Source organism: Heterocephalus glaber, unplaced genomic scaffold, assembly GCF_053883595.1.
Source record: "Heterocephalus glaber isolate CG9 unplaced genomic scaffold, H.glaber_assembly_v1.0 deba00000122, whole genome shotgun sequence".
In the NCBI taxonomy this organism is placed as follows: Eukaryota; Metazoa; Chordata; class Mammalia; order Rodentia; family Bathyergidae; genus Heterocephalus; species Heterocephalus glaber.
In genome coordinates, this window is record NW_028258138.1 from 80,272,866 (window position 1) to 80,285,666 (window position 12,801).

The 12,801-nt window shown below is 42.4% G+C and overlaps 1 protein-coding gene across 9 annotated transcripts in view; it reads left to right on the forward strand.

Annotated features, from left to right (window-relative positions):
- Positions 1-12,801, forward strand: part of Nedd4 (NEDD4 E3 ubiquitin protein ligase) — a 98,546-nt gene that overhangs the window by 59,176 nt on the left and 26,569 nt on the right. For all 9 annotated transcript variants that reach the window (XM_087217325.1, XM_087217331.1, XM_087217300.1 and 6 more), the window contains 4 exons: positions 4,103-4,153; positions 5,445-5,506; positions 8,004-8,106; positions 12,518-12,684. In XM_087217325.1, the coding sequence (XP_087073451.1) occupies positions 4,103-4,153; positions 5,445-5,506; positions 8,004-8,106; positions 12,518-12,684 (383 nt within the window). The remainder of the gene's footprint in view (positions 1-4,102; positions 4,154-5,444; positions 5,507-8,003; positions 8,107-12,517; positions 12,685-12,801) is intronic.

Here is a 12,801-nt window from a genome sequence, read left to right on the forward strand (position 1 = left end):
GCCATGTGCTCTTTCGGATCTGCTTTTGTTCATTATATTTTATGTCTTCAGGCTCCTCCCTGTTAGTGTGTCAGTTCATTTTCTTTTACACTGAGTAATTCTACTAAATAAATTTATCATAGTTGGATCTGCTAATGGACATTTGGGCGTGTCCAGTTGAGGCTAATGCAAGTACAATTCTATGAACATTCTCAAACAAATATTTTAAAGATACTTGTTTACATTTCTCGTGGGAAAATAGCAGAGTAGGATTTCTTGGTTATAGAGTAGTATTTGTTTAACTTTGTAAGAGCAGCACATTGTCACCAGTATTCACTGTTGTTGAACTTTTACGAATCACATCAGCTCTTGCAGAGGGTTTAAAGTTGCACCTCGCCAGGATGTCATCTGCATCCCCTGATGACTAGTTGTGGTGAGCACCTTCCATGTGCTATTGGCCGTTCAGTTATCTTCTTGTTGGAGATACCTGTTCAGCCTTATGCCCATTGTAATTGGATAGTCTATTGTTCACTTATAGGAATTCCTTATGAACTGACCCCTATTACTATGCAATGTCCCTCTTTATTTGTAGCAATACGCTTTATCATGAACTTCGCTCTGATATGGTAGCCACTCCAGGTTTCTTACATTTACTGTATGCCTGGTATCTCTTTTTCCATACCTTTATTTTTAATTTATCTATGGACCTATTTAAAGTGTATCTTTTGAGCCTAGAGGCAAAAAGCACCTCACACTGGGATCGTGCTCTCTGAATGCTGCTCCTCCATTGAGTGTATCAGGCTCATGGGGGACAGGATTACCTCTGGGGCTGAGAGACGAATGCAGAAGCCAGCCTGGTACACCACGCATGCAGATGTGAGGAAATGGTGAAGAAAATGATGGGACAAAAAGCACATTAGGACTCACTTGACGTGACTCCCAGCAGCCAGATCTTTGACAACTTGAGTAACAAAGTGAGAGGCAGTAATGGCTTATATGTCAGAGGGTAAAGTAGTATTCCTGAGTCCATGCTGCTATAACTAATTCAATGCATAAATGGGAGGAAGAGGAAAGTTCTTTTTTTCAGCCAAATTCTAATCAATTCATGTAGAAGGAGTGATGGCAATGCCAGAAATAGAAAATTACCATTTGGCAGATGTGACATCAGTAATTACTGCAAGCAAGCCCATTGCCTGCGGTTAACATTGGGGACGGAGAATGATGAGAAGCAGGTTATCAGTGTTTGTTCCATGATACTGCTAATTCTGGAGGAAAAGATACTGACCTTAAAGGAGGCAGTCTAGCAGCCACCAGATGATCAGTTAATATCCCCACTAACAGGACCAGCTGGCCTCCTGTGCCTTCTGCTATGATCCTGTGAAGAACACAAGCATTACTTTTATGATATTGTTGCAAAAAATGTACATCTAAATGTAACCATAAGGAAATACTAGGCAAACTCAAAGTGGGGTGTCTCTTATACCTACCTAGTACTAGTCTTATAAAATGTCAAGCTATGAAAGATTTAAAAAGATTGAGATAGTCGGGCATGGTGGCATATGCCTATAATCCCAGCACTCAGGAGGCTGAGGCAGGAGGATATCCACAATTTCGAGGTTGGCCTGGGCTACATAGTTCAAGGCCAGCCTGGAGTGGGACCCTGTCTCAAGAAAACAAAACAAAACAAAAGACAAACACACAACAACAAAAAAAGACAGATATTTTCCAGAGTAAAAGGAACTAAGGAGACAGGACAACTAAGTGCAATGTGTGAGTTTGAATTGGGCCCTGGACTAAAATTAGTGGGACAATTGGTGACATTTGAGTCTGACCTGTGGATGAGTTAGTGGTATTCCTGATTCTGATCATTGTATTACAGCTAACATTTGGGAAGCTGGGTGAAAAGTATAAGTGAGTTCTTAGCACTATTTTTGTAACTTTTTGTGAATCTGAAATTATTTCAAAATAAAAAAGGATTAATCAAAATATGTTAAAATAATAATAGTGGTGGGTATCTTTTGTAGATACTGCACGGTGAGGTCTTTCATTCTTTCCAGTCTGACGATCTGTCTTTAACTGGAGTATATGGTTTGTCATCCTTAGTTCTCAAAATGTGCTATTTATTTCCATTTGTCCCATCTGTTTTTTCTTTCCTTCTTCCTGCTTCATTTTGGGTCAATCAAGTATTTGTAATATTGCATTTTAATTCTTCTCTTTGCTTTTTAGCTCTGTGATTAATTAATGGTGACCTCATCTAAATCACACCACTTCATATAAAATATGTACAAAAGTGCAGGTCCGTTTATGCCTTGTGTCTTGTGTGATGTTGTATCACCCTGAGAGCTGTTAGACTCGTGTAGGGTGTGTTGTCTGTAAACAGCAGTGTGTCTGTCCTCTGAGAGGTGGAGGGCGGTTCTCTGTTTTTAAGTACACACTTGCTCACCATTTTCAGGCCCTCACTCCTCCTGTGGTCTGACTTCCTGTAGCGTCCTTGCCCTGCTAGTCTGCCAGGGAGCATTTTCAGCCTCATTCCCAGCGGCCTCCTCGTTTTCCTTTCGTTTTGAAGGGCGTCTCTCACTGGGTACCGAGTGCGATACGCTTTTCTCTTTTGGCACTAACAGATGTTGCTCCGACTTTTAGCGCCCTCATATTTGATGAGTTTCCAGCTACCATGTAACTTGTTCCCTGTGTGGAATGTGTTGTTTTTAATCTGTTGTTTCCGAGATTTTGTTCACCTTCCAGCATCCAACAATGTTGTACTTATTTATGTATTCTTTATATTTATGCTGCCTTGGCTCACTGAGCTTATTGAATATCGAGGTTTCTGTTTTTCCAAATGTAGAAACATTTTACCTGCCTCTTCTCCTTAAATATTTTTTTGCCTCTTCCCCTTAAATATTTTTCTACACTGCCACTCTCTTTCTGGGTTTCCAGTTACACATTTGTTATACTGCTTGGAAATTTCTCACAAATCCTCTTTATTTTTCCTTTTGGATAAATTCAGTTAACCTATCTATGAGTTCATAAAATTTTTCCCCAGACACCTTCAGTCACATGTTAAGCCTATCCACTGACTTTTACTTCATGTACTGTATTTTTCAGTCTAAAATATACATTTGGTTCATTTTTATGGCTTTTGTCTGAGATTTCTCATTTGTTCATTCGTGAAGACTTTATTTTCTCTTTGTGTCTTTGAATATCCTTATAGTAGCTGCTTTAATTTCCCTGTCTGCTTATTCCAAGATCTTGCATTCGAACTTGTGGTTGGTTTCAGTTAATTACTTTTTCTCTTGATACTGCTTATACTTTTCTATTTCTTTGTGAGCTTATTGATTTCTTTTTATTGTGCACTCGATAGTGTATCTCATATGTAATGAAAACAGTGGATTTGATTATTTTTCCCTGAGAAGCCCTGATTTGTGTTCTCGTGAATGAACTGGGCTGCACTCCGATGCTGTCTCCCCTAAGTAACATAGGCCCTCCCGGGGAAGAGGCCTCTCTTGGGGACCTGGTCTCTCCTGTGGTCTGTCCTGGGGACGTGGTCCCTCCTGGGGACTGCACCAGGTGCTGTCCCCAGCCCTCAGCCTTGCAGCTCTTGCCTTTCCTGTGCAGCTCAGGGATAGACTAGGGGTTTGTAGAGGTGGACAGAGGCCGAGGGCGCTGGAGGTGTCTGTCTTTCTGGGGTCCACTCTCATTTTCCAGGTTTGCTGTTAACCCCACTTTTGATCTGGCTCCTGGAACCAGCAACACTGCGATTTCTGCTCACATCTCAGGCTTTGTGGCACGCCGACTGTGGAACATGAGCTCACTACGGTGGTCCCTTCTTTCCAGGCTGCCTTCCCTCCAATTTCTGCTTGGTTTTCTGTTGTGCTTTGCTCTCAAATCGTTATTTTTATTTTTTGTCTGAGTTACTACTATTTGCACAAGGGTTAATTGCATACATGCTACTCTGCCATTACCAGACGTCATAACTCTACTTTTCATTTTCTATTTTCCACTGATGACGCATAGTATTCAATAGAAAAACCTACATTTCTGTGAGTAATGGCAATATCTCATCAAAGTCTTCTGAAGGAATTAAGCACAGTACTAATCACTAATCTTATTTTTTCTTCTTTTACAGACAAGAGATGATTTCCTAGGTCAAGTGGATGTTCCTCTTTATCCACTACCGGTTGGTATAGTTGTGCACGATTTCGTTTTCTTGTATTTATTCTTTTTAAAATGTAATAAATAGGGCTGGGGATTTAGCTCAGTGCTTCTGCCGCCTGTCTCGAAAGTGCAAGGTCCTGAGTTTGATCCCCAGTGCCAAAAATAAAAATAAATAAATAAATAAATAAAATGTAATAAAGACTTACATGTATGGTTAACATAAAGATTTATAGGGGCTGGGGATTTAGCTCAGTGGTTCCGGCACCTGCTTTGCAAGTGCAAGGTCCCGAATTCAATCTCCGGTAAAAAAAAAAAAAAAAAAAGACTTACAAAGTTCATACTGCTTTTTTTCTTCAGTACATTTTCTGAAAATCCATTTCAGTTTTCCATGTCAGTCTTCTCTGTGGCACCTCCTTACCTGCAGCCTCATGAGGCGCAGACAGCCGAGGACTGTACCGCCCAGGCCAGGTGTGGAGCAATGGAGGACAGCAGTCAGACTGGGGAGCACTTCTGAATGACACATCTCTAGATCAAGGGTTTGGCATGGGATTTGACAGACAAAAGCAGAAAGTAAATAGTACAAACTGAACTTGGAAGATGAAGGTGGCGTCATAAGTAGGAAAAGACAGTTCTTTGAAATACAAGAAATTTATTTTTGCACATAGCAAATATCAATAGAAATGTAGTACTGAGAAAAAAGGGAAGAAAAGAAGAGGAAGGAAGGGAGCGAGGGAGAGAGGGGGGGATGAGGGGTAGAAACTGACAGCCCTGGCACGGTTGGGCCAGAGGAGAGAAGACAGGCAGGGGAGGATGGGAAAAAGCCAGGTGGGTGAAAGCATGAGACCCTGGAATGCGCTTACGACAGAGGGGAGCCGACAGCAGCACGGAGTGCAGGTAAGGAAGTAGACAGAGGCCTGCTGCACTCTCCAGAGAGAAAGGCCTCCTTCTTTGGCTGGTCCCTGGGGTGCAGGGACCACAAGTCATGGGCAGCCCACTCAGCCAGGCCCTTGCCAGGCTGCTGAGGGCACGGGTGCCCTCTTGCCTGAGGGTAGCACCTTCCCGCTGTCACCTCCTGTGCTGTCCCCTGTCCCCATGCTGTCCCTGTCCCTCAGCCTGCTGGCCGCTGCAGTGCTGCTACCTGCTCAGCTCAGCTCAGTCCAGAGGGCAAAATCACCAGGGTGGCCATTTGGTAACTAAAATCACTCTGTCTTCTAACTCCAGTTATGCTTAGATCACGGCTTGTGAACGTTCTTTAAGAAGTACATGATGTTTGTGTTAAAGTTGTCTCTTGAAAACCCACTGTTTTATTCTAGACAGAGAACCCAGGAATGGAGAGACCATATACATTTAAGGATTTTGTTCTTCACCCAAGAAGGTCAGTAGCGCATTCAGGGTTTTATCTCTGGCTAAACCTTACTGTAGCCCCTTTGGAAATACAGGGTTTAAACCCTTATAAATAAGCTACTAGTGAAATAGTATTATTTTTAAGCTTTATTGTTATTTCTGATTTTAAAATACCATTTGCACATTCTGAAGATACAGAAACAGATCCTGCCCTTTGGGAAAGATTTGTTCCAACATCAGACCAGAAAGCTGAAACTCACTGTGATATGTATTTTGTATCTGAAGCTATATACAATTTTGTCATACTATGCTTTAAAAATTCACAAACATCATTTAAAACAAAGATCCAACTTGACATGCTCAAAGCCAATTTCAGGGAAATCTAACTGCATTTTGCATTCTTTAATTTTTAAACATTATTTTAGAAGCATTTAGAGAAAATCACACAAATGGAGGCTGGAATTTAAAACCCAAATAGCAAATTTATCATTCCATTTTCCTAAACTGAATTACCTGATTTTTGTCAAAATTTTAAAACTTTTAATCTTCTGTACCACACAGTCAAGTAAAATCTAATCAAAATGTGTGTGGATTTATTGTCACAGAGCTCAGAGTCAACAGAAAAAGGACAATAGTATTTGTCTTGTTTTTTAAACTAGAAAATGCCTTTGAAAAATGGAACTTAGCAAAATTTTTCACTTAAAATGACTTCTTTAACTTATTCTTCATAATATAAATATAAAACAAAATGAAAGACAGTGTTGTGACTGTTCGTGTCCACTCTGCCTCAGAGACATCATGTATTTAATTCAGCAGGAGTCTAGGAGCCCAGTCTCGTCTTCATTCAATTCCAGACTGATTGTGAATCTGCACACCAACAACCACTGGCCAAATGTTCTTCTCTTTTTGAGTGTGCTAGTAGCCTGCTTTTCAATTATGAGATGTTTTTTACTATCTTTCTTTTACAAATAACACTTTATGTCTTCTATATCTGCACTGGGTATGGTCTCAAGTGCAGAAAGAACTTTATTTAGTTAGGAAATGTACTATATTCCCATATTTGAGGCCCACTAAGTCAACCATGGGCTTATATTCTGCTTGGGAAGATGGGAAATGCAATCATGGAGACATTTTCTGCAGAACGTTACCTGAGCCTTCCTTACCCATCCTTTGCAGCAGCGGTCAGCATGCCTCCCTCATCTGAGGAAGCCACATCTCTGGCCTTGGAAACAAGAGCCAAGGGTTTTCCTGACTACTCAGGACAGGGAACACTAAATTTGCCAAAACCATGAGAACTATACAGAGAACAAATAAAATGATGTGTGGAGGGGTAACTGCTCAAAGATGAAATAAAAGATCAAAACGCTGTTGCCTAGAAAGGCAAAGAATAGTTGGTTACATAACTGCCATCTATAAAATCTTAATAAAAGATCAAAACACTGTTGCCTAGAAAGGCAAAGAATAGTTGGTTACATAACTGCCATCTATAAACTCTTTTTTTTTTTTGGTACCGGGTATCAAACTCGGGACCTTGCACTTGCAAGGCAGGTGCCAGAACCACTGAGCTAAATCCCCAGCCCTGCTCTCTATAAAATCACCAAAATTAAAATATAAACTATATAGAAAGCTAGGAACAATAAGTATTTCTTAAGTAATCCTTAGGATGCTTGAATTGGTGGAGGCAATAGAAAAGATAGAATTAAGCTTTAGAAGCTTATGAAAGGCAATTTTTAAAAAAGATTAAAAACATGACCGCAATGGACAGGAGCCTTTAGCTGGGTGACCCATTATGGAAAAGAAGAAACACAGTGTGAAGACCCATGAAGAGACCCACAAACCGCAGGGTCTTTTCTGTCTCCTGCACTCAGTGGCAGTCATGCCCCGTGCAGTCTCAGAGGGTGCCTTCCCTGTCCCAGAAGGTCTGGGTGGCGCCCGACATGTGTAAGAGAAGGCTGCCATTCAGGCTTCGCACACCCCTGTTGTCTGGACTGTCCCTACCCCAGCGCCCCGGAGGGGCCCTGCCCCAGCCACGCATGCCTCCTGCCGATCCCCGAACTGACCCAGCTCCCTGTCACTCTTCCTTTCCCTCCACTGCCAGAGATCAGAATCCTCCCGGCCTCCCAGTCCCAGGCCAGATACCAGCTCTCCCTTGAAGCACTCTCTACTCCTTTACTTGAACTTCCTTAGCCTCTGTTTGTTTTGTTTTGTTTTTTGAGACAGGGTCTCGCTGTGTAGTCCAGGCTGGCTTTGAACTCACTATGCAGCCCAAGTTGTCCTCAAACTCAAGGTGCTACAGGTGTGCGCCACCATGCCCAGCTCAGCCTCTTCTTTATACCACAATTATTCACTACATGTGTTTCCTTTTCCTCCGCCACCTCCTCCTTTTCCTGAATGTCTTCTACACTGGAACTTATTTTTCAATCTCTTCTAGGAAATCCCTAGTAGCCAGTAAGTGTTCAGTAAACTTAGTAAATAATACCTCCTGCCTAGTGTTAACATTTTGTGAATAATTCTTTTCTTTTCTGCAGTCACAAATCAAGAGTGAAAGGTTATCTGAGATTAAAAATGACTTATTTACCTAAAACCAGTGGCTCAGAAGATGATAATGCAGAACAGGCTGAGGAATTAGAGGTGAGATTTTATAAATATTTGGTTAAACTGAAAAGAAAATATCTAACTTTGTTTTACTATATTTCAAAGAAAAATAACTTTATTCAATGAAGTTGATGTGTGCCCCAAAATCATTTACTCAGACATTTTATTTCCCCAAGCATCCATTAGCAGTTCCTTTTCCTCTGCAGGTCTCTTTACAATGAAGGCCCCTCCACGGCCTCCTTACAGTTTAGGAAATAGAGAATACAATATTTATAAATGAAAGTGTGTGTCATGGTCAAATTGTTAGGTGTTTCAAGTCTCTAAGAGTTTTCTAAAACCATGTCATGTTCTCTCTTAAAACAAGAACACAATTTAGATTTATAAGTTAAGTGTATGGGCCCTTTGGGAGTCTCTACATAAGGCCTTTCATAACTCATGGTTTCTGTTACTTCTCCTACTGTGGGAAGCCTCAGTGAAGAGGAGGAAAAGAGAGGGGACATCTGTGTGAGTAATAAAAAGCCACATTTATCTGACACCTTAGGGCCACAAGACAGAGGAAAGTCCACGCCAAGTTCAGGGTAGCACTCGAGTGGGTGGAGAGGCGGCTGCACCTCTGTCACGGCCGGAGGGGCCTGGGAGCAGAGCCCTAGGCGAGGTCCAGTGGCCTCTGTGGTGGGGCTCCTCCTCCTCGGAGGGCCGCAGGCTGCGCCCAGTGACCACCTCTGGGGCGGCTTCTTCCCCAGAGATTCCTGACCTGAGATGGGGACAGGCCCTGCCCCTTGAGGTCCCTCAAAGGTAGGCTGGTCACAGCTGGCCACATCTGTCCAGCATTTGGCACCCTTTTGCTTCAAAGGTTCCTTCCTGTGCTTCCCCAACAGTCTTGCCCCTAACTGGGTGCCCGCTTTGGTCTCTGTACGAACTGGAGCCAAGGGATGTCTCCGAGGGCTGGATGCCCTCGTGTGGCCATGCCCCGAGAGGAGGCCCAGAACGGGGAGCAGATTTGCAGCATGACTCTCGGGGATTTTAAAAAATGCATTAGTGAGATTTCACTTTGAGGAGTAATGTATAATAATAGAAAGAACAAATTTTGTTTCTTCAAATCATAGAGTATAGATAAAACCCCTACTTTGGTGAGCAAAGAAGAGATCCTCTCAAGTCTGTATTCACTTATTTGATTTTTTTTTGGTACTGGGGATCGAACTCGGATCCTTGTGCTTGCGAGGCAGGCAGTGCAACCACTGAGCTAAATCCCCGCCTTTTTTTTTTTTTTTTTTGAGACAGGGTCTTGCTATATTGCCCAGGCTGCGCTCGGGCTTCCAGGCGTATACCACTGTACCCGACTTTATTACCTTTCTTCCTATTAGTTTTTCTCTGGTTTTTCATATAGTCATTACTTTTAAAATTTTAAGGTATTTATTGGGTAGAAGCTTGGTGCACAGGATATCTTGCATAATGGAATTATGTTTGAAATGAAAAATGTCTACTGTAAAGAAAAAATATTGCAGCTGGGCATGGTGGTACACACCTTGGGAGACTGAGGCAGGAGGATTGCTGTGAGTTCGAGGCCAGCCTGAACTACATAGTGAGACCACCTCAAAAACTACACACACACACACACACACACACACACACACACACACACACACACACACACACACAGAAAATATTCTAATAACTTTTAAAAATGAACAGCATCTCATTGCTTAGTAGCTTGCTCTGGGCTTTGCCCTCATGCACAGATCGTAGGTCCTGGTCCCGCTCACAGCTCAGGCCTGTGGGCAGCAGTCTCCTCACCCTGCAGCCTGGAGTCCCACTGTTCAGATCCCCTCAGATGCACCTGTGATTTCAGGAGTGTGAGTGGGAGGAGTTTATTTATGAGAGGCCCTAGCAATTCAAACACATGAGCCTGTGCTCAGTTATCTTCTGGGTAGCTGACATCTAGTTTGTAACCAAATATATCAAAGTCTATCTGAAGAAAATAGTTGTAATTTTGAAAAGAGGCTCACTTGTAGGCAGTCTGTGTTCCCTAGTAAATTGTGGCTGAGATAGGTAACTATGAGACATGGGATTTTGCACCTGATGCCACTTTAGGGTCCACTGTTTGTATTCTCTGAGGTCAGTGACTGATGTGTGCAGAGCTCCAAGCCTTCCGCCCGACTCCAGCAGCTGCGTGTTAGTGCTCTAAGTTCACTGTTTCTTAGAAACTTGCTTTATGAAAAATAGTAGATGATAACTGTTCAACAAGAATTCTACTTAAACAATGAAAACCTACTTTCTAAATGATATTTGAGTGTACAACTGTACCTCCTCAAATTTTAAACAGGCTTTTTAAAAAGGTTCTAATCAATTAAAAAAATTTTTTTCTTGGATATACTTGGATAGCAAAAAGCAGATCTTTAAGAGAGAAAGCTTAAATTTTCTTTTGTTTGTTTTGTTTTTTGTGGTACTGGGGATTGACATAGGGTCTTCTCATAGAGCTACCTTCTAGGCCTTTTTTGTTTTTTTGGTTTTTGAGACAAAGTCTCAGTAAGTGACTTAAGTTGCTTGGGCTAGGTTTCATAGTCAAACTTACAGAGATATTCTTTTTGATGCCTTTCAGGTTTGAGGTCATATTCAACAGCTTCTTATTCTTGGAATATATTTTTTAAATTTTCCAAAATTTGTTCTAATACTTTTTGGGTTTATTCTCCAACATCTAAATATTATTTAGTCTAGCTGGGTGTGATGGTGCATGCCTATAACCCCAGACTCTGGGAGGCTGAGGCAGAAGGGTCAAATGAAAAAATAAAAGCTCTGGGGATGTAGCTCAGTGCAAAAGCCCTGGGTTCAACCCCCAGTGCCACAAAAAATTAAGTAAAATAAAATAAATATTACTCAACCTGAGTCAGGGGTGGTATGGTGTGTGGCCAGGAAGACTGCTTGAACCCTGGAATTTGAGGTCAGCCTGGGCAGCATAGCAAGACCCTGTCTCAAAAAGTACAATTATTACTCCATCTGAAACTTGCCCTGGTAAAAGGAATGAGGTAGGGGGCCAATTTAAAAAAATTAATAGGTGGCCATTTTCTAAGCAATTTGCTGCCTTCCCGCAGATTTGAAATTTATCATCTGCTGAATCCCTGTACATGTGAGTCTTTCCAGTCCATTCTTTTGAGCCATCTGTTTTTGCATGCAACATGGCCCCACATGGCTCACTCTTGTAATTTTTGTTTTGTTTTTGTAGTGCTGGGAATTGAGCCCAGGACCTTTGCACTGAGGTCCCCAGCCCTTTCTATTTTTTTTATTTTGAGATTGGGTCTCACTAAGTCACTAGTTGCCAAGGCTGAGTTTGAACGTGGGATCCTCCTGCCTCAGCCTCCCAGAGTGCTGGGATTACAAATGTGTGCACCACAGTCCGTTTTAACAATTACAGTTTATAATGTTTACTCTGTTGGGTTCCTGTCCACTCATTGCTCTTCTTTTTTTAGAATAAGCCTAGTTATTATTCCTAGTTTGCATTTCTATTTGAATTTGGCCATTGGCTCGTGCTATTATTTTAAAACATCCGTGATGTAGTTTTATCATAATCTTGGCAAATTTATAGATCAACTTGGGAAGAATTGACATCTTCGTGAGGCTGGGTCTTCCTAGCCTGTTTTCATTCATTCTTTTAGGAGCATCTTAAAATTTTCTTTACTAATTTATTTCAATTTGCAACACTTTCATAACGTACAGGTATTTAATAAAATACTTTGCCTGGTACCTCTTCTGTTGTAAGATTTCTCATATAAAATCATGTCATTAGCTCTTACTGCCCTTTTGGTTCCTCACTTTACCCTAGCCAAGGCTTGATGTGTATTTCGTTTCTTGCTAGACTCAGAGAAACCAAATTCCCAGGGTATCTGTTTCTCGGTCTTTCTTTGCCTGCTTTATGACCTGAGCAAAGTGGGCCAAAATGGTCAGGTCATAAAGCCAGGAAGGCGGGGGGTGGGGGTGGGGGGGTGCGTCGGGCAGGAGCCAGAGGCTTCCGGTTGCTGCAGTGCTCTGCGGCTCGGCGTCTCAGTTCCCTTCGCTCTCATCTCACGAGCTGCCCGGCCTTGACCGTCTCTGCCATGTGTGGAGCTGATTTCCACCAGAAGCAGTGCCCCGTGATGAAGCAGCGACAGACCGGCAGCTCGCGATGACCCCAGCTTCGCACTGTTTGTTTATTTACGGGGACTTTTGGTCCCTTTTTTCGTGTTAGATATGATTTTAAACTTTTGGGGAAAATTTTGAAACATTTTCAAACAGTCCAAATGGTTATCATTTTGTGAAGAAAAGCTCACTGTCATGGAATATTCGTGTTTAGGACCTCGGAGTCGACGGTGTGCCGACTGTTGATGTGCATTTTCTGGAACGAAGGTGCCGCCTCTCTGCACTCTCTTCAGCACATGGCTTATAATTCTTCCCGGTTCCCTCATCTGTGTTTCAGCCTGGCTGGGTTGTTTTGGACCAACTGGACGCTGCCTCCCTCTTGCAGCAGCAGCAGGAACCGTCTGCCCTCCCTCCGGGGTGGGAGGAGAGGCAGGACATCCTCGGGAGGACCTACTACGTGAACCACGGATCCCGGAGGACACAGTGGAAAAGACCCAGCCCCCAGTACGTGCTACGGCTCTCACGTGTGTTTTAGACACTTGTTGGCCATGAGTTTCATTTTGAGTTCAGATCTCAGACAGACCCAGACTGGTGTAGGGACCCATTAAACTGTAAAGACTA